At 41.3% G+C, this 22,857-nt stretch overlaps 1 protein-coding gene across 1 annotated transcript in view; it reads right to left on the reverse strand.

The window, feature by feature from the left end:
* Nucleotides 1–9,706, reverse strand: part of astn1 (astrotactin 1) — a 1,400,536-nt gene extending 1,390,830 nt beyond the window's left edge. The window contains exon 1 of the mRNA XM_034183391.1: nucleotides 9,295–9,706. Within this exon, the coding sequence (XP_034039282.1) occupies nucleotides 9,295–9,574 (280 nt within the window). The 5' untranslated portion in view covers nucleotides 9,575–9,706. The remainder of the gene's footprint in view (nucleotides 1–9,294) is intronic.
* Nucleotides 9,707–22,857: the final 13,151 nt, after the last annotated feature.

Here is a 22,857-nt window from a genome sequence, read left to right on the forward strand (position 1 = left end):
ACAAAGACAAGATATTTAATCTTCAAACTGATAGACTTTGTTGTTTTTGTGCAAATATTTATACATTTTGAAATGGATGCCTGCAACACATTTCAAAAAAAGTTGGGACGGGGCAACAAAAGACTGGGAAAGTTGATGAATGCTCAAAGAACACCTAATTTGAAACAGGTGAGTGTCATAATTCAACAAGTAGTGTCCTCATTTCCCAAACGCTTATTGAGTGTTATTAGAAGGAAAGGTGATGTAACACAGTGGTAAACATACCACTGTCCCATAAATCATATAACTAACCACAGAAGCAGCAACCCAGATAAAGCAAGGTCTGATGCCTTGGTGGCAGCGGAGCTGAACTATCTTCTTTGCCCGCCCTGAAGCAGACAGACCAGCATCAACTCCACACCCACCACCCTCCAGCAGTAGCACACTAACACTTCAGGAGCATGAAGTGAGATGTGTGCTGAAGGTGGTGAACCCCAGGAAGGCGGCCAGCCCCAATGGCATACCTGGCAAGGTACTCAAAGCGTGTGCTGACCAACTGGCTGGAGTTTTCACCTGCATCTTTTACCTGTCTCTGTCGCAGGCCATCATTCCACTCTGTCTCAAATCTTCCACCATCATCCAGTCGAGAGAATTCAGCAGTGGAGAGCATTACTAACTACAGGCCTGTTGCAGTTACGCCTGTGGACATGAAGTGCTTTGAAAGACTGGTCTCTCAGCACATCAGGGCCTGTCTGCCTCCCACTCTGGACCCCCATCATTTTGCCTAAAGGGCAAACCATTCCACAGAGGACACTATCACCATAGCGCTCCACACCGTGCTGAGCAACCTGAAGCACCTGGGGAGCTACGTCAGGATGCTCTTCCTGGACTTCAGCTCAGCCTTCAACCACATCAACCTGGAGATCCTGGTCCAGAAACTGACACATCTGGGCATCTCCACCAGTGGATCAAGGACTTTCTCACAGACCGCCCACAGTCCGTGAAACTTGGCCCTCACCTTTCCTCCACCATCACACTCAGAACCAGTTCCCCTCAAGGCTGTGTACTGAGCCTCCACCTGTTCACCCTTTACACTCATGACTGCTCTCTGACCCATCTCTCAAACACCATCATAAAGTCTGCAGATGATACCACCATGGTTGGGCTCATCTCAGGGGGTGATGAGTCTCATTACAGAGACGAGGTCAACCAACTGACAGCGTGGTGTTCAGCTAACAACCTGCCGCTGAACACCACAAAAACAAAAGAAATAGTCCTGGACTTCAGGAAGGGCAGGGCTGACCCAACCCTGCTTTACATCCATGGAGACTGTGTGGAAAGGGTCAGCTCCATCAGGTTCCTGGGAGTGCAGGTCTCTAACAACCTCTTCTGGACTGCCAACACCACAGTGGTGGTGAAGAAAGCCCAGCAGCGATTCCACTTCCTGCGGGTGCTCAGGAAGAACAATCTGGAGGAGAAGCTGCTGGTGTTGTTCTATAGAGCCACCATCAAGCGCATCCTGGCATACTCCATTACTGCGTGGTACAGGGGCTGCTCAGCAGCAGACAGGAGAGTGCTGCAGAGGGTGATCAACACAGCCCAGAGGATCACTGGCTGCTCTGTGCCCAGCCTGGAGGATATTGCCAGCTCTCGCTACCTCAGCAGAGCTGCCAACATCATCAAAGGCACATCCAACCACAGCAACCACCTGTTTGACCTACTGCCCTCAGGCTGACGGTATAGCTCACACAAAACTTGGACAAACAAGCACAGGGACAGCTTTCTCCCCAGAGCAATCACTACACTGAACAATAACAAATTACATTAATCTGTACTTTTCAAAGTTTCTTGTGCAGTATCTGAATCCATGTGCAATACCATTCACAGCTGTACATAATTCTTGTTTTAAATTTTGTATATTGGCTACATTTTATTTTTAGTTGTACATATATTTAAATAATTTATTTTGTTAATTTTTATTGTCTGGTAATTTGGTTAGTAATTACTTGCACCTTGGAAAAGCACCTTTTGGAGTTGCACTCAAATCTTGTTGCAATGTAAATTACAATGACAATAAAGGCGATTCTGGTCATTAGAGCAATAAGTAAAACTTGATGCTCAACGATGAATTGTTTTTTTTTCTCTCTGTCTCTCTCACACACACACACACACACGTACGTACACTTACTCGCATTATATCTGCCAAGCATGTAATAAAATCATTGGCTTTTATTTATTTATTTATTTAATATGCTGCCAAGCATGTAATAAAATCATTGGCTTTTATTTATTTATTTATTTAATATGCTGCTTAAATTCAGCAGGTGGTGTTGTTTGAGCAGCCCAAAGGTTTTGTTTTTTTCCCCCTGGGGAAAAGAGTGGCCCCTGGGGGTGCTCAGGAAGCCCGCTGGAGGCTGCAGGCTGCAGGCTGCAGGCAACACCCTTGCTGGAGATCATCGCGCATCGACTGCTAAACCACGACGCGGGTAGCCGGTGCATGGAGGTTCGGTTGTGCCGTTTTATTGCTGTGAGCGCATGAAAAGTGTCACGTTTATTTTCTTGCATGCCTTCTTGACAGCACCAGGAGTTTTCGCCACCAGTACGCACAGGACGGAGGAAGATGGTTTGATCCATCCTGTAGTGACTGGTGATGTGTCATGTGGAGATGTTTTTGTGCAGCAGGCTGCAGAACACCACATCATTTCAGCATGACTTGTAGCATTCAGATGTTGGTGAATTATTCAAAGCGCTCAGGTGATATTGGCTCAGTAATAATAACAGTGTCGGTGCTGCTGCTAATGGCAGTGACAGGACAGGGCACCCACCAGAGACCCTGAACGCTCGCACTGTGCATTGTGGCAATTTCGGATGAAATATTCACCACGCGTATGGTGGCTGAGTTCTCTTGCGCCCTCCCTTCCTCACCATGGGTTTGACAAAGCGTGGAGTTGAACACAAAATGACTGTCCCATGGTGATGTGATCCCCGAAGTGAGACTTAAGGACATTTAAACAGTTGCTTTTGCTGTGAAGTTCAATTAAGCGTGCACAATAATATATTGTGGTGTACATGCAGACGAGGATGATTCGGGCTGCTGCCGGCTCAACAGTCACATGAGGATTTATGTTGCGCCCAGAGTTCTCGCACTGATCCACAGATTTATGTGCGACTCCAACCAGCTTTTACACACTAGGTGCGTGGATCTAATTCGAGCAAGTCTCTCTCGCTCTCTTTCTCTCTTTGACTGATTGACTGATTTGACAAAATACATGATATGAAATAACAATGACAATATGCATATATCTACTTGTCAATGATGGCACGAAAAAGCACATACTTATTTCCGTCATGGTCGCCGTGACAACACAGAAAAACAAACAAAGACAAAAAAAACCTGAAATACTTAAATATGGTTACAAAGCCATCTATATATTAATAAAATTCAAAATTATTATGACCTCTCGCTCTCACACACACACACCTGTTGCGGCATATCATGACAATATGTACCAATGTTCAAGGCGCATATTGTCGCTGGTGCAGTGGATTGTATGTAGTAACGGGCTTCACCGAGGCCCGAGGCACCAGCGCAGTTCCACCAGCGCGGCTTTACTGAGGCCCGAGGCGCCAGCGCGGAGTTATCTGACCATGGGTCCAAAGAAGGCACTGACAGCAGAGGAGGGAGACGATATCAAGAAGTCCCTGGACTTTTTGTCTGAGGAAATCTCTGTTGTTAAAATGCAGCAGAAATCCATTATGGAGCTGGTGGAAGAAGTGAAGGCTCTCCGGATCCAGAATGCAGAGAAAGACCGGCGTCTGGTGTACCTGGAGAACCATGTTGCGGAGTTGGAACAGTACACAAGGATGAACGACGTTATTATTACAGGAATTCATATTAAACCTCGATCCTACGCACGGGCGGTGTCAGAAGACAGCGGAGGGGAGGCCAGCGAGCAGGAGGCCAGCTCAGTGGAACAACAGGTGGCTGACTTCCTGCAATCTAAAGGTATTCAAATGGACTGTAATAACATTGAAGCGTGCCACTCCCTGCCCAGGAGAGAGGATGGAGACAAGCGAGCAGTTATAATGAGGTTTGTCAGCAGAAAACATAAAATGGCATTGTTAAAACAGGGACGGAAACTCAAAGGAACAAATGTATTCATCAATGAACATCTGACCAAAAGAAACACAGACATTGCCAGGAAAGCTCGTTTCTTAAAAAAGCAGGGAATGGACATGGACATCCAACTGCAAAACATTTATCAAATTGAATGGAACACCAGAACAAGTGAAGGTTATGGTAATTAGGAACATCGAGGAACTGGACAAATACGACCAATAAGGTATGAGGACACAAACACATCACAACACCATGACACAGACCAGAGGAACCTATTCATCTACTACATCATCTACATCTGGAGACAAGAAGGATATAACTCAAAGGATTGCTGATCATGGAAAAGTAGAACTGAGAACATTTAAATACACAGACCACAATGTACTGGACTTGGAGCACGATATAGACCCGGACAATAATTTCTTCTCAAATATCAATGACAGTTGTTGCTATTATACAGATGAACAGTTTAATCGGATCATTAAAACGGATAACAAATTATCAATAATCCATTTCAACAGCAGAAGTCTATATGCAAACTTTAATAACATTAAAGAATATTTAAGTCAATTTAAAAAAATATTTAACATAACTGCTATATCAGAAACATGGATCAATGAAGATAAAGGAATGGATTTTGAACTGGATGGATATGAATTTAACTGTGTAAACAGAAAGAATAAGAGTGGAGGAGGAGTGGCTGTGTATGTGGATAAGAACATGGATTATAAAATAGTAGACAATATGACAACTGTGATCGATAACTTATTAGAATGTATAACTACTGAAATATGTGAAGAAAAAAGCAAAAATGTATTAGTCAGCTGTATATATAGAGCACCAGGATCTAGTATTGAAACATTCACTGACTGTATGGGAAAAACGTTCTCAAAAACTAATCAAAAAACTGTGTTCATTTGTGGTGACTTAAATATTGATCTGCTCAATCCAAATAAGCATAAAATAACGATTAATTTATCAATATAATGTACAGTATGAGTTTATATCCAAAAATCACCAGGCCAAGCAGAATTACATCCCATAGTGCTACCTTAATTGATAATATATTCAGCAATGATATTGAGAATAACACTGTGAGTGGATTATTAATCAATGACAGTGATCATCTACCAGTTTTCATCGTTTATAATAGAAACCATCGGCGGAATCAGCCAGAGGAGAAAATAAAATACAGGTGAGTGCGGACAGAGGAAAACATGAACACACTAAAGAAGGATTTACAGGAGCAAAACTGGGAAAAGGTATACAGTGAAAGTGATGTTGATAGTGCATATGAAACTTTTTTTTACAAATATTTACATCATTATATGATAAAAATTGTCCAATTAAACAAGACTACAGAAAACAAAAAATCCAAGATCGACCATGGATGACGAAAGGGTTACGAAATGCATGTAATAAGAAAAATACACTGTATAGAGAATTCACAAAACTAAAGACTAAAGAGGCAGAAAACAGATATAAGAAATACAAAAATAGATTAACTAATACTATACGGGTATGTAGGAAGGAATATTATAGTAACATATTATATAATAACAAAAACAATATTAAAGGAATATGGGATATATTAAATAGCATTATCAAAAATGGTAATAAAAAACAGAGTTACCCTCAGTATTTCATTGATAATAATGTCAAGAAGGAAAATAAGGATGAGGTAGTCAACGGTTTTAATAATTTTTTTGTAAATATTGGACCAAGCTTGGCAGAAAAAATTCCCGATTCCCAACCTGAGGATTGGGATAATAATCTCATAGAAAGAAATCCCTGTTCAGTGTTCCTCACAGCAGTGGATGGAAAAGAAATTATAGACATTGTGAATAATTGTAAATATAAAACATCTACCGATTTAAATGAAATTGATATGGTGGTGGTAAAACAGGTCATTGAATGGATTGCAGAACCATTAACATACATTTGTAACTTATCATTTCAAACCGGTAAATTTCCCAATCAAATGAAAATAGCTAAGGTTGTGCCGCTGTATAAGACTGGGGATAGACACCACTTCACAAATTATAGACCTGTTTCTTTTCTTCCACAATTTTCCAAATTATTAGAAAAGTTATTCAATAATAGATTAGACAAATTCATAAATAAATATAAATTACTTACTGATAGTCAATATGGATTCAGAGCACATTAGTAGAATCAGTTGAGGAGATTACAAACGCCATAGACCACAAATTACATTCAGTTGGAATATTTATAGACCTAAAAAAGGCTTTTGATACAATCAATAATGACATATTAATCAATAAACTTGAACAGTATGGGATTAGGGGGTTGGTGTTGCACTGGGTGAGAAGCTACTTAAGTAACAGAAAACAGTTTGTGATGTTGGGGGAATATACATCATGCTTGGACAATGCTTGTGGCATCCCACAGGGGTCAGTATTGGGTCCAAAACTGTTTCTAATTTATATAAATGATATTGTCAATGTTTCCAAAATATTAAAATTAGTATTATTTGCAGATGACACAAGCATTTTTTGTTCAGGGGGGGATTTGCAGGAGTTACTGAGGAGGATCAGTATAGAAATGGGAAAATTGAAAATATGGTTTGACAGAAACAAATTATCATTAAACTTAAGTAAAACAAAATACATGTTATTTGGCTATTGTAATACAGACATACAGGTTCAGTTACAAGTCGAGGGGGTAGATATTGAAAGGGTACATGAAAATAAGTTTCTGGGGGTGATAATAGATGATAAGATAAACTGGAAGACCGTTATAAAACATATACAAAGTAAACTGTCAAGAAGCATTTCAGTTCTAAACAAAGCGAAACATATTCTGGACCACAACTCACTCTGCATTCTTTACTGCTCACTGGTTTTACCATATTTACAGTACTGTGCAGAGGTATGGGGTAATACTTATAAAGGTACAACACAATCACTATCAGTAATGCAGAAAAGAGCTATAAGAATCATTCATAATACTGGCTATAGAGATCATACAAATCCACTATTTTTACAATCCAAAATCTTAAAATTCACAGACTTGGTTCATTTTCAAACAGTACAAATCGTGTATAAAGCAATAAACAATTTACTTCCAGCAAATATTAAAAATATGTTTTTTAACAGGTCGGGGATTGCAGTCTGAGGGGGAAATTTAATTTAAAGCATCAGTGGGCACGAACAACATTAAAAGGTTTCTGTATTTCTGTCTGTGGGATGAAGATGTGGAACAGATTTGGAGTGGGGCTCAAGCAATGTCCAAGCATGAACCAGTTCAACCAGCGGTACAAAAATATGGTTTTTTCTAGGTATAGGGAGGAGGAAGAGTAATGAGGGTTAGGGTGTTTTTGTTTTTTGCTTCGGCTTGTAAATATATAGTATTTTGTATGTAAGTAGGTATGTGTAGGTGTATATTTATGTTTGTATATATATATATATATATATATATATATATATATATATATATCGGTTTAGGTGTGTATGAATCTATGTGTATATGTGGCAAAGGGTATTACTGGTTGTGGGGAAGAAGGGGTAGGGATAAATAAGCTGATGCTTCACCCTACCCCTTTTCGGACATGTTGGGTACACAGTAGGAACTTTTTTGTTGTTGTTTTCACTGATCTATCTTGTATTTGTTGTTGTATCAAATGTTCGAAATAAACAGTTTTCATTCATTTATTCATTCATTCATTCAATCCATCTATCACCTTATATAAAAGTGATCTAAAAGCGAAGATCCTGCAGGAGTATTTACAATGATTTGTTTTAATCTGAAAAAAAAAATGGTGTAAATCATTTGTATTCTGTTATGTTTGCTTTGTTTGGGAGTGGATTCTTTATAAGCATTTTGGCTTCCACCACTCCCTTGCACTTTATTTATAGTGTATTTTTTTTTTCTCCCTCTCTCTTTGGTTGTTTTATGTACATACATTATTTTTGTGTTTTATTTTGTGCTAAATAAACAAATCAAATCAAATTATTGACTGAAGGGGTGGTGGCCAAGTGGTTAATGCGCTTGGTTTCAGTGCAGAAGGTTCCGGGTTCAAATCCCACCCCTGCCACATTTCTCCATGTAATGTGGAATTGTGTCTGGAAGGTCATCCGGCGGAAAACCTCTGCCATTTCAACATGTAGCTCCACCTTGCATTTGCTGTGGCAACCCCAAGTGCAAATAAGGGAGCAGCCGAAGGGACTTACAAATCAAATTAGTGACTATGTCACAAATCAGAATGTGACTATGTGTACACATGTCTGCAGAGGGGTAGCACAGAGCTTCGTGACACATGAGCCCACAGCAACGTCATAAAAATCCCAAGCTCCCCCACAGCACCTGCAGAAAAATATCTCTGGAGCCGCCACTGTATCGAACCAACTTCACTGTGCTTGTGCTTTCAGGGATTTTGCTGGCTGCTGTCCATGGTGCTGAAGAGGTTAGTGCTGCTGTCCCTCCACCTACTGTGTGTCTCAACACGTGCGGTTACCATAACACCACCCACGACCTAAACAATAAATGTGCCACCCAAGACCACATGTGGATGGTTCTTGATGACAAATGCACAGGGTGGCACAGTGCATAATTTTGCAATATTACTGCCAGCCCCATATTCGAATGTTGAATATCAAATCCTGTGCCAACTTCACAGTGCTCAAAAAGCACAGTCCACCACACTTTTTCAAGATCTATGGCCTCAGATTGATTTAAAACATACATACTAAAATGAGAATGAGAAACATGTCACAGAGGGCCAACGCAGTGAAAGACTTTGGACAACAGAGAAAGTTCATCAAAAAGTCACTCGACTGAAGTGTTCAAGTGAAGCAGAAAAAGAACACACAGATTGAGGTGTCCAAAAGTGGAGTCACTCTCACATATTAATTCAATTTATCCTGTGATTCAAAGTGAAAACTATAAGTTTGTTAGCATTTTTGGATGCTAACTGGCCTGCTACACCAATAAGACATGCTAAATAATAAAAGAAGAGAGCAGTGAAAGGTGTCGGGCTGACCGGCAATCCTTCGCTTTGAATGACAAATAAAGTGCGTAATAACGATTATTTTTCTGAAAATGGTGCGTGAGTGAAAGCAGCGCTGTAAGCCAGGCCTGAGCTAGCAGACAGCTGTTCCCATAACAACAATAAGGAGCATAAGCTGTGTCAGCGATCTGTTTAAAAGAAGCGGCGGACAAATTTAATGACTCACCTAAGACGAAAAAGGGAAGCTCGGTGTTTTCCAGGTCGTCCACGACCACGACGTCTCCCGGAAAATCGTTTCTGACGGAGAACAGCAGCTTGGGCTCGGAGGCCGACGGGCTGTGCATGATGCTCAGGTCGTTCTCCCGCAGAAACGGCAGCGCCGACACGGTGACGCTCTTCATCTTACACTCGGTGTCCTGGTTCTGGTCCTCGTCGCCGTTCAGGCACCGAACGCCTACGGTTTGGACGGCAAGAAGCAGCGACAGAAGCAGCACTCTGAGCCCCATGTTGACGGTTCTGTCCGGTCCGCTCACTGCTGCTCTCTGTCAAGCAGCTTCAGTCTGTCAGCAGGAGCACCGCCGCCGGAGGTGGCAGAGTGAACGCAGCACGCACGGGGAGCGCCCAGTCAGCGAAACAAGCGCTTCTCAGTTCTCACAAATCACCACATTCAATGAACACTGATGTATACACACACACACACACACACACACACACACACACACATATTGGCACACTCTGGATACATGGCTGAAGATACGTTTTTGAAAAAAAAAAAAATACTTTTTTATTAAAAGTATACTGCCGTTGAGCATTTTAAGATTTAAGTCATAAAAAGAATTTTCTTTGGCAAGAGTATAATTTTATTTATTAGCCTTTAAATAGTGGATTCATACGACGGAGTTTTAGGGCCACACTGAATTTCTTTCTTTTCTTTCTTTGTTCTTTCTTTCTTTCTGGGAAGCACGCAATGACAGCCAATCAGGGTACAGAAAGGCACAGCCACATCTGATTGTTCACTTGAACAAAACATCCAAGAAGCCGTGAAATGCTCTGAAATAGCTTATTTTTGTGTAAATCTAATCTGTTTTTCATATTTTCACATTTTAGATTTCTGCAAATATATATATATATATATATATATATATATATATATATATATATATATATATATATATATATATATATATATATATATATATATATATATATATATATATAAAGAAATCACATGTACATAAGTATTCACAGCCTTTGCCATGATGCTCAAAATTGAACTCAGGCACATCCTGTTTCCACTGGTCATCCTTGAGATGTTTCAACAGCTTAATTGGAGTCCACCTGGGGTTTAAAAAAAACCCCAAAACAAAACAAAACAAAAAAACAAAAAACAAAAAAAAAAAACTGTATAGTCACACAGGTGAGGTTGTTCTGAAAGAAATAGCTTATTTTAGTGTAAATCTAATCTGTTCTTCATATACAGTGCATCCAGAAAGTATTCACGTGCTTTCCTTTATCCACATTTTGTAACAGCCTTATTCCAAAATCGATTAAATTAATTTTCCCATCAACATTCCACACACAATACCTCACAATGACAATGTGCTTTTTTTAGATTTTTGCATATATATATATATATATATATATATATATAAAGAAATCACATGTACATAAGTATTCACAGCCTTTGCCATGATGCTCAAAATTGAGCTCAGGCACATCCTGTTTCCACTGGTCATACTTGAGATGTTTCAACAGCTTAATTGGAGTCCACCTGGGCCACCTGGTCCACCGCGGCTTTGCGGATTGCTTTTCAGTCGAGTGAGTATCAGAGAAATTGTTTAACAGCTGGGCATGTTCCAGCTTGTCCTGTAAGGCTTCCAACAGACCTCGTATTTTACTCTGCAAAAATTACTGTGTATGAATACCAGTCATCCTGTCCCCATATTGTTCAAACCGCTTTATGTAGCTTGTCTGATCAGCACCATGGGTAGCTCAACTTACAAAGCTCAACAAGTTCATATCACACAGCGCCACAAAAAAATCTGTTTGCTTGAAATAAACATAATATAAATAACAGAATGTTGTGGGTCACATTGCAGTGAAGCTGCAGCAGGTGGAGGCTGAGTACACAGTTTTGGAAATGTTCAAAAAATGTTCATAAACCGCAAACTATTCTGCTGCACACTTGGTTCTTGTCATAATGAAATTTCTGTTTTAAAACAACTGTTTGTAAAAAGGCACACAAAATATAATCTAATTCTAATATCTAATCTGAACAAGCTGTCTAATAGACAAGCATAGTGTCCAGGGGATAGGCTCCAGCCCCCCGTGACTCTTGACTGGAGTAAGCGAGTATAGTAACTGAATGAGTGAATGAACTTGGAAAATTTAAAATAAAATAAAAAATAAAGTAAATAAAATCCAACTTTATTTATAAAGCACATTAAAATAGCCAGCGCTGACACAAGGTATGCAATCCACTATGAACATCATCCAAATTAAAAGACAATATAATAAAAATAAACCACTAAAATGCATTTTAAAAAATTATCAAACGAAACCTTGTTGGCGTCGAAAGCCAAAGAAAAAGGATACGTTTTTAAACAAATTTTAAGAACAACCAATGAGGGTGCCTCCCTAACACAGAGAGGCAAGCTGTTCCAATTCAATTCAATTTCAATTTATTTCCTTTATATAGCGCCAAATCACAACAGAGTTGCCTCAAGGTGCTTCACACAGGTAAGGTCTAACCTTACCAACCCCCAGAGCAACAGTGGTAAGGAAAAACTTCCTCTGAGGAAGAAACCTCAAGCAGACCAGACTCAAAGGGGTGACCCTCTGCTTGGGCCATACTAAAAACATAAATTACAGAAATAATTCACAGAACAATTCACGGACGAATATACAAGAATTGCTGTTGGTGCACAGGACAGGAGGATCGCCAACACAAACACAACTCCCATCTCTGGATGGAGCTGCACCTTAAACAGAGAAAAACCAGAATCAGGCATCAGAAAGACAAAAAATACTGTATAATTTGCCAGCATTAATCAACAAGAAAAACAGAAGAAATACTAAAGTGACTGCTGGCCACTAGCCCTAAGCTTCACTAAAAGACCCAGAATTTAGGTGAAGTTGAGGCCGCGGCCCACTTCAATTATTACTAATAACATGAATTAAAAGAGTAAAAAGCGTAAAACAAAACTGCACCAGTATGCTAGCCATATGAAAGGGAAAATAAGTGCGTCTTAAGTCTGGACTTGAAAATCTCCACAGAATCTGATTGTTTTATTGACGCAGGGAGATCATTCCACAGAACAGGGGCACAATAAGAAAAAGCTCTGTGATCCGCAGACTTCTTATTCACCTTAGGGACACAAAGTAGTCCTGCACCCTGAGAACGTAAAGCCCGGGCCGGTACGTAAGGTTTAATTAGGTCAGCTAGATAGGGAGGTGCCAGTCCATGAATAATTTTATAGGTTAGTAGCAGAACCTTAAAATCTGATCTCACTGGGACAGGAAGCCAGTGAAGAGACGCCAAAATGGGTGTAATGTGGTCAAACTTTCTGCTTCGTGTCAAAAGTGTGGCTGCAGCATTCTGAACCAATTGGAGACCCCTAATGCTAGACTGCGGTAAACCAGAAAACAGAACATTGCAGTAGTCCAATCTAGAAGAGATGAACACATGGATCAGGGTCTCAGCATTAGCCATAGACAGGATGGGATGAATCTTCGCTATATTTCGCAGGTGGAAGAAAGCAGTCCTAGTAATATTTCTAATATGCAGACCAAAGGATAACGAAGGATCAAAAATTACCCCAAGGTTCCTCACTTTGTCAGTGTGATGTATGACACACGAGCCTAGGCTGAGTGTTAACTGGTCAAATTGATGCCGATGTCTCACTGGACCAAGAACCATCATTTCAGTCTTTTCAGAGTTTAAAAGTAGGAAGTTTTTAGACATCCAACTTCTCACTGATGCAAGGCAATCTTCTAAGGATTTTATGTGAATGAGATTACCAGCAGTTATCGGCATATATAACTGAGTATCATCTGCATAGCAGTGAAAGGTAATCCCAAAATGCCACAATATGTGCCCAAGGGGTGCTATATAAAGGGAGAAAAGCAGGAGACCTAAGACTGACCCCTGAGGAACCCCAAATTTCATGTCACTAAGGTTAGAGGTAGTGTTACTGTACAAAACACAGTGAGAACGACTGGTCAAGTATGACGTCAGCCATGCAAGGGCACTCCCAGTAATCCCAAAATGATTTTCCAGCCTATCAAGTAGAATATGATGATCCACTGTATCAAATGCAGCACTGAGATCTAACAGCAACAGAACCGTAGTGGTGTCCGAATCCATTGTAAGCAGAATATCATTCACTACTTTAGTGAGAGCCCTTACTGTGGAATGATATTTTCTAAAAGCAGACTGCAGCGGCTCAAAGAGATTATTCTCAGTAAGGTAGTCTACAAGCTGCCGTGACACCACTTTTCCAAGAATTTTAGAGCAAAATGATAGATTTGATATCGGCCGATAGTTTTTCAATACACTAGGGTCAAGATTAGGTTTCTTAAGTAATGGTTTAATCACTGCATATTTGAAACATTTAGGAACAGATCCAGAAGTTAAAGAAAGATGAATAATTTCCAGCACAATCGGCCCAAGAGTGGGCCACAGGTCCTTAAACAGTTTTGTTGGTATAGGATCAAATAAACAGGTTGTGCTTTTTGTTGACGTTACGAGTTTCGTCAGCATGTCTAGAGAGATACTATCAAATTCTTTAAATCTAGGTAATACCTCAGTAGTGGCGCCCACCTCAATAGCAGGGTGTAGTGGCTGGGTTAAGGCATGCTGGGATATGTTCAACCTAATGTTATCTATTTTCTTCTCAAAGTAATCCAGGAAATCTTATGCTGTAAAAGGACAGCGAACTACAGGTGGTTGTCCATGAATAAGTGTTGCCACCGTGTTGAACAAGAACTTTGAGTTATGCTTGTTTTTGTTGATCAAATCAGAGTAATAGGTCCGCTTTGTAGCCAATAGTGCATGCTTATAGTCTAAGATAGCATCACGCCATGCAAGGTGTCATACTTCTAATTTTTGAACGATGCCATTTCCGTTCTAGACCTCTTGCTTTATGCTTGAGATCACGCAGCTAATTATTGAACCAAGGTGACTGCGATTTGGGGGAGCGCAGTTTCAACACAGGTGGTGCAATCATGTCGAGTGTTGTTTTGAGCACTGAGTTTAAACTATCCACAAGTCTGTCTACTGACTGGGTATTTGTCAAAAGTGAGGCTAAGACATCAGGCAATCTAGCTTCTAGTTCAGTCTTAGTTGAGGAGATGATGCATCGCCGTAATGATAAATAAAGTTGTTGTTCCACTAAACACGGCAGTGAAACTGTAAACTTAATAAGTGTGTGATCAGAGACCACTGATGTAAGAGGCATGATGTCAATATTCGTGACAGCAATACCATGTGCGAGAACCAGATCCAGGGCATTTCCACTAATGTGCGTCGAATCCCGAATGCATTGCCGAAATCCTAATGCATCCACAATTTCCATAAATGATTTGCAGAGGGGATCAGAAGGCTTATTTATATGAACATTAAAGTCACCAATGATCAGAATGTTATCTGCTCTCATTGACAAGTTAGAAATGAACGCACCAAATTCATCTAAGAATTCAGAATATGGGCCAGGAGGCCTATATACAGTGACAAAGTAATATGGCTGATTTTTATTCTTCTGACCTTGGCAATGCGTAATATCCTGAGCGGAGTGGAGAATCAGATGCTCAAATGAGTTATATGAGGTCTGTGAGAAAAGTATCGTACCTTTTAATTTTTTTCAAAAACCATATGGATTTGAATCACGTGTGATTGCATCAGCCAAGCTTGGACCTTCGTGCGCATGCGTGAGTTTTTTCACGCCTGTCGGTTGCGTCATTCGCCTGTGAGCAGGCTTTGTGTGAGCACTGGTCCACCCCTCTCGTCCTTTTTTTATTGCGAATAAATGTCTGAACAATTTGGAGCTTTGCTGCATCAATTTTTTCCAGAAACTGTGAGAGACCTCCAGGTGGACACTGTTCGGAAAATTAATATGGCTTTCAGGGACGATTTTATGGGGATTACACAGATTAAGGAGTGATCCAGACGGTTTAAAGACCGCCCACAACTGCTGAGAGCGCGCCGCTCTCCGAGCGCCAATTGACAGGCTCAAACCCCGCTGAAACAACCAGATCATTTCCAACGTGAAGGCTTTGTTGATCCGGGACATTGTCTGACTTTCACAAAAAGGCAGAAGGCGTGGACATCAGCACTTTTTCGGCACATTCCACTGTTACAGGAGTTTTTTTCATGGAAAGAAAAGTGGAGGGATGTGCCACGGAGCCGTTCATTATGCAGCACAAAACCACCTCCGTGTTGGTCTCACAGGATGGTTTTCATGTGGATTTCAGACGGCTGTCGGTTGCTTTTCAGTCGTGTGATTATCTGAGAAATTGAGCATGAGCTGGACATGCCCCAACATGTCCTGTGAGGCTTCATCACGGCGTTGCTTTGTGCCATGCGGCTCCATCGCGACGCGCGGAACTCCGCTCCTCTTTCCATGACAAAAACTCCTGTAACAGTGGACTGTGCCGTTCATTTCTAAACTGGACTCTGTCTTGATCCGGTATGTCGTCTGACTAGCACAGGAATTGTGAAAAGACGTGGACATCAGCACTTTTTTGGCACATTGAGACAGATGTGCGGAGGAGTTCCGCGCGTCGCGGTGGAGCCGCATGGCGCAAAGCAACACCGTGATGAAGCCTCACAGGACATGTTGGGGCATGTCCAGCTCATGCTCAATTTCTCGGATAATCACATGACTGAAAAGCAACCGACAGCCGTCTGAAATCCACCTGAAAGCCGTCCTGTGAGATCAACACGGAGGTAGTTTTGTGCTGCGTAATGAACGACTCCGTGGCGCATCCCTCCACTTTTCTTTCCATGAAAAAAACTCCTGTAACAGTGGAATGTGCCGAAAAAGTGCTGATGTCCACGCCTTCTGCCTTTTTGTGAAAGTCAGACGACGTCCCGGATCAACAAAGCCTTCACGTTGGAAATGATCTGGTTGTTTCAGCGGGGTTTGAGCCTGTCGATCGGTGCTCGGAGCGCAGCGCGCTCTCAGCAGTTGTGGGCGGTCTTTAAACCATCTGGATCACTCCTTAATCTGTGTAATCCCCATAAAATCGTCCCTGAAAGCCATATTAATTTTCCGAACAGTGTCCACCTGGAGGTCTCTCATAGTTTCTGGAAAAAAAATTGATGCAGCAAAGCTCCAAATAGTTCAGACATTTATTCGCAATAAAAAAAACGATGAGGGGGGTGGACCAGTGCTCACACAAAACCTGCTCACAGGCGAATGACGCAACCGACAGGCGTGAAAAAACTCACGCATGCGCACGAAGGTTCAAGCTTGGCTGATGCAATCACACGTGATTCAAATCCATATGGTTTTTGAAAAAAATAAAAAGGTCAGATACTTTTCTCACAGACATCGTATTTGTGACCCCCAACCGCTAATAAGCTAAACCTAGATTTATAAATAAGAGCTACACCCCCGCCTTGCTTCGCATCACGAGGGACGTGACTAAATGTATATGCTGGTGGGCAGGCCTCATTTAAGGGGAGGACAGCTGTAGGTTTAAGCCAGGTTACACATAACCCAATCATATCTAAGTGATGATCAATAATTAAATCATTAATCAACAATGATTTTGAGGACAGTGATCTTATGTTAATGAGACCCAGTCTAAGGACCTCAGTGGGGTTGACAGTTGAACTGTTTGGGTTTAGGGGTGGTTCCAGAGTAGCATATATAAGATGCCTAGAAGTAGGTTTAGGTTTGAGACATTCCACATGCGTTGAAGGTAGCAGACATGAAATCTTTGATATTGCTGGAACAACCATTGGGCCATCCTCAATTTCAACATGATCCAATATAGTAATGGGAATTAAGTTTACAAAGTATATCCCTCTATGATTTTTATGGACACGTCTACGGGAGCAGGCCACAGTCTCAACTTGTTGAAATTCCCTCCCTGGCAGATAAACTGCACTATCACCATAGTGGATTTTCTGCACTAATTTCCCCGCTATGCTAATGAATTCCACACCCACATTTGTCATAAGCCTTGCAGGGTTTCTAATCACCTGCTCCGTGGCCTGCTGTAGATTCCTAATGTTACCCTCCCTGTCGAGCTCTATCTATGTTCGCAGACAATATGGCGGCGCCTTCCCCAGTAGGGTGGAGGCCGTCTGGCATCAGCAGGCCACGGCGGCCCCAGAATGAAGGCCAGTTATCAATAAAGCTAAAGCCTTGCTGTCTACAAAACTGTGCCAGCCACCTATTTAATGATGTCAGCCTGCTAAATGCCTCATCAGTACCCCGGGAGGGGAGGGGACCAGAGACTATTAATCGATGCCGACACATCTTTCTGGCAAGGTCACAAGATTCAAGACTCAAGATTCAAGATTAGTTTATTTGCCTTTTGTAGTAAAAAAAAAACACATAGGAAATGGTTGTGCAAAAAGCTCAGTGCATCACACACAAGAAAACAACATTAGACAGACATGGAACAAATTATCACATAAAGACACATTGACATTGTGAAATACAAGGAACAGAGATCAAGTCAAAAAGTTAAGATCAAATTAATAAAATAAAATAAAATAAGGTGCTGTCAGGCTTAAAGTGCACTATTCAGGCTGATCACAGCTTGTGGGAAGAAGTCCTCTCTATGTCCATTTTTGTGACCTCTGAGTGCTTCATCCTGATATCATTGGTGCCAACATGAATAACTATGTGACTATACCTCATGTCATGTTCCTTCGACTGTCTTCCCTTCTGCAGCGTCAGCACCCTAAGATGAGATGCAATGGCAGGAGCTCTGGCCCCAGGAATACATTTAACGTCAGCCGGCGTCTGTAACCTGACTTTGCGGGTTATAGAATCCCCTATCACAAACGTCCGGTGTTTCAGCCTGGAGACATGAGTGGAAGTCACGCGTGGACTCAGAGAATTCACATCTGGCAAATCCAAGGCGGAGAACCGATTCACAGTTCGCACTGGCGAGTGTGATCGGGGTGCCACAACCGGGCACCAAGCCCTACGGGGCTTCCTCCGCCTAGCCACAGTCCGAAAGCAGTCCTCCACAGCCGGCATTTCTAAGCTGATGCTAATGGGCTCGCTAGCCGGCCCAACACTAACCTCATCTGGAGTGCCCGTAACATCTAACTCCACTGCACTAAGAAGCTGCTCTAACTTACCGACACGGCTCTCTAAGAGAGCCACCCTATCTTCCAACATCACGCAGGATTTACGGAGGGTGTAAAGTAGAATTAGTAGTGTACTTTGTGCACTAAGAAATTCAAAAATGTAGCCAAGCAAATACAAGCTCACCAATAATGGATAAGCTAACCACTCCTAAGGCTCACACAGACGTAGATAAATGAATTAAAATTCACAGCAGTTACACTGAAAAACTAACAGAAGTATTAAACAGGTAAAAAAGCAGCAGCTATAAAATACACTAAACAGTTAATTAACTAACAGGAGTGTAAAAAAATGAAATGAAAAAAATGACAAGGGTCAGAAATAGCTAACGCAAGCTAACCTCTAGCGAAAATGCTAGCCGCTCCTAAGATTTTACACAGGAGTAAAAATTACTTAAAATTCACAACAGTTCAACTGAAAAATGAACAGAAGTATTAAACGGGTAGAAAATAAATAGCTATAAAAAGTAACAACGGAGAGGGGAGGTGTCGACCTAGCTCGGGAAAGCTAACTGCTAGCAAATGCTAAATGCTAGCGAATGCTAACTGCTAGCGAATGCTAAGTGCTAGTGAATGCTAACTGCTAGCGATTCACAACAAGACTGTTGTTAAATAATGTTCAGAGTCAATACAATTAATAACCAGAAGAGTGGTAAACAGAAATAAAAGAAGCGTATACAACCGTGTGAAGTTCAGAGTGGCGTCACAGCAACAAACAATCCCTCAGAAGCAAGTTGCCAGATCTGTTCCACAGTTTGGGAGCAATAACAGAAAAAGCTCTGCTCCCCCCCGAGCTTTCTTTTCGACCTTGGAATGTGCAGGAACAGCTGGTCAGCCAACCTGAGAGACCGACTAGGTACGAGGTCTGTTAGAAAAGTATCTGACGTTTTTATTTTTTGCAAAAACCTGATGGATTTGAATCACATGTGCTTGCATGAGCCAACCTTGAACCTTCGTGCGCATGCATTAATTTTTTCACGCCTGTCGATTGCGTCATTTGCGTGTAAGCAGCCTTTGTGTGAGGATGGGTGTAGTCTCTTGTTGGATTTTCATTGCAAGGAAAATGGTGGAATGACTGGAGTAGGGCAACTGCATCAAATTTTGCATCAAATCTCTTTTCATGGCCAAATCTTCTCTCACAGTGGAATGTGCCGAAAAATTGCTGATGTCCACCTCTTCCGCAATTTCTCGGACAGTCACACGATGGTCCCGCATCACCATAGCGTTCACTTTGGAAATGATGTGGTCATTTCAACATGTTGATGGCCGAACCGGAGCATGGCTCGCTCTCCACCATTGTGCGGCCATCTTTAAACCGGTTGTACCCCTCCTTAATCTGTGTGATGCCCATAGCATCATCACAAAAGCTGTCTGAATAATCCGAATGGTTTCCACCTGGCTGTTGCCCAGTTTCTGCCAAAATTTGATGCAGTTGCGCTGCTCCAGTTGTTCCGCCATTTCCTTGCAAAGAAAAAACGATGAGAGACTACACCCATCCTCACACAAAGGCTGCTTACAAGCAAATGACGCAACCGACAGGCGTGAAAAAAAAATCACGCATGCACACGAAGGTTCAAGGTTGGCTCATGCAAGCACACCTGATTCAAATCCATCAGGTTTGGGGGGGAAAAAAAAGTTGGATACTTTTCTAACAGACCTCGTATATAAGGTTGAAGAAGCCCAGAGAGGTAAGATGGAGCAAAACCATGGAGGGACTTAAAAATAAACATCAGAATTTTAAAATGAACCCTAAAATTGAGCTTTTTTATTAACTGCTAGATTAAATGAATGAATGAATGAATTAATTAATTTGGCACATAGACTCAACAATAACTAAAAAGTGATACACAAGACAATTCCACGGTGACATGTGTGACCAAAAGGGGGTGAGCAGAAGCAAAGCTTATAAACACCCACCCCTTATATACATATATACATTTATACTCATTACCAACCCCCAGAGCAAGCACACAGGCGACAGTGGTAAGGAAAAACTCCCTCCGATGTATTGAGGAAGAAACCTCAAGCAGACCAGACTCTAAGGGGTGACCCTCTGCTTGGGCCATGCTACAAACACATTTAACACAACACAAACTCAAATCCCATCATCATAAACATATCTAGTGAACACCATATCTTTATCTACATACATAGATACATATATATACACATACCTACATACACCTGAAGGAATGATGATACATACACATCCACACACACACATATATGCATATTTGTCCATCATTAAACAATACCTATAATTCAAATCATATTTTCTTCACTGTAATACTTTGTTATAATATTCTTTTTAAATAATCTCTTGAAAAATACTAAAGTGCCACACATTCTAATCTCTGTTGGACATTCATTCCACTTCTTCATCCCAATCACAGACACACAAAAACCCTTTGCATTTGTTCTTACTGGTGGTTTCTAAACATTACACAACCTCGTAAACTGTAACCGGATTCCCTCAATCTGAACAGATTCTGGATAAAATTAACAAACAAACAAGCAAACAAGATCAAGAATAACAGGTTTAAAATATGCTTCCATGGGTCCCAAATTGACAGAGAAGGGCTCACAAAGACTACTAGGTCCAAAACGACCACCACTATTTACTTTTCATTAAAACTGAGGAAATTCAAGGCAAGCCAGGCTTTAACCCATTTTGCCCCACTGGTAACAATTGTTGCCTAAGTGTATCACTGTCATTTTCTACTTACAATAAAAAAAATCTCAAAGGTACTAATGCAACTTTTTCCACAACTCAAAATAAAAAATAAAAATTTGGGAAAAAACAGGTTAATATCTTCTAAGCAAAGAGCCACATCAATGGCTGGCCATCCCCCTGAGTCACAGGCACATAAATTTGGCAATCATCTGCATAGCAATGAAATAAAATCAATAAGCAGTCATAATTTTTAATACCTGCACCCAAGCCACCTATCATAAAAACTATGACCCAGTCCCCAAAAATAGACTTTAATTAAACACCCGAACCAAAGACAGCCTGTTAGCTTTAGCTTGTCTTCTAACTTTGAGATGGGGGTATGTTTTGTCTTCATTTGTCCCACTTCAAGTCTTCACAGATTGATATTTTGGCCTGGACTTGGGTAAAGCAAGTACTGCAAACATGGTAACACCCAGAGAAGCACGTTTTGACCTTCAGAACAACTGTTCAGAAATTGTATGGGTGATGTCATGGAGTGTTTGTTCTATATACAGTTGATGGTAAAAAATCCAAAGAAGGTCCCAGGTTTTTCATGAAAGTTGTATTTGAAGGTAAGCAGTACTACTTTTTGGCTTATTACAATTTATACTGGAAAATTAACACTAAAAATGATAAAAATAGTATAGGAGTGCATCACAATATGTGGTGATCAAACAAAAAACATGACTCATGAATAATACTACAGAGAAGACAACTAAGAAATAGTACTGCTACTCCTACTGTTACTACTACTACTACTACTCCTCCTGCCTCCTGGCATCCGTCTGTCTGCAGGAGACGATGGTGTAGCATCCAGTGTGTTTTTTTGTTTCTTTTTTGATACGCTTTGTCAATTCAATTTCAATTTATTTCATTTATACAGCACCAAACCACAACAAAGCTGCCTCAAGGTGCTTCACACAAGTAAGGTCTAACCTTATCAACTCCTAGAGCAAGCACACAGTGACTACGTTTACATGCAGCCAATAACCCTTTCATAATCCTTTCATAACTGGAATATTAGCAATAAACCGGTTGTGCACGGCCATGTAAACACCCGCAAAAACCCGAATATGCACATATTCCGGATTTTAAAAACCTGAATAAGACCCCTGGGTTACTCCTTTCTAACACGAATATCAGGTCATATAAACGCACATCGGGATATCCCCATAGAAAGGAACATTATTTTGTGTTCTGCGCATGTCCTATTTGCAAGGAATCTTGGTCTTTTGAGTACAGCAACTACTTGTATGCAGCACGCGCAATTCACCGGACACCACAGAAGCAGAGATAAACCGGGCATTGTGTTCTGCATCCTTATCAGGCATACCGGGGCGGCATCACCGCGATTGCTCTGCCTCTGATGCGCTTACTGAGTCTGCGGGCTCGGTAAACGCCACAGCGGGCCACTCACACCGCCCCCCTCTCTGCTGTGCGGAGCTGTGCCAACTCTGGCAACAGGTCCAGAGACTATGCTCGCTGTTTTGATGCGGAGGCAGCCTGCAAAGATAGATTTCTTGCAGAAAAAATCCACAGCGCCGCAGGGTCTTGGTATACCGCAGCCGCAGAGCTCCGTGGCCATGACTTGGATTCTTTGCGGGTCCCGCATCCATACCCCCGGAGGCAGTGAGCGAAGGGACAGCATGCGCATTGTGTTCTGCGTGTGTCTGTTTATAATCTTCTCACCCAGAAGAAAAAGAGAGTGTTTACAGAGGAGAGAAAAGTGACAAAATGTTAATGCC

Source organism: Thalassophryne amazonica, chromosome 12, assembly GCF_902500255.1.
Source record: "Thalassophryne amazonica chromosome 12, fThaAma1.1, whole genome shotgun sequence".
Classification (NCBI taxonomy): Eukaryota; Metazoa; Chordata; class Actinopteri; order Batrachoidiformes; family Batrachoididae; genus Thalassophryne; species Thalassophryne amazonica.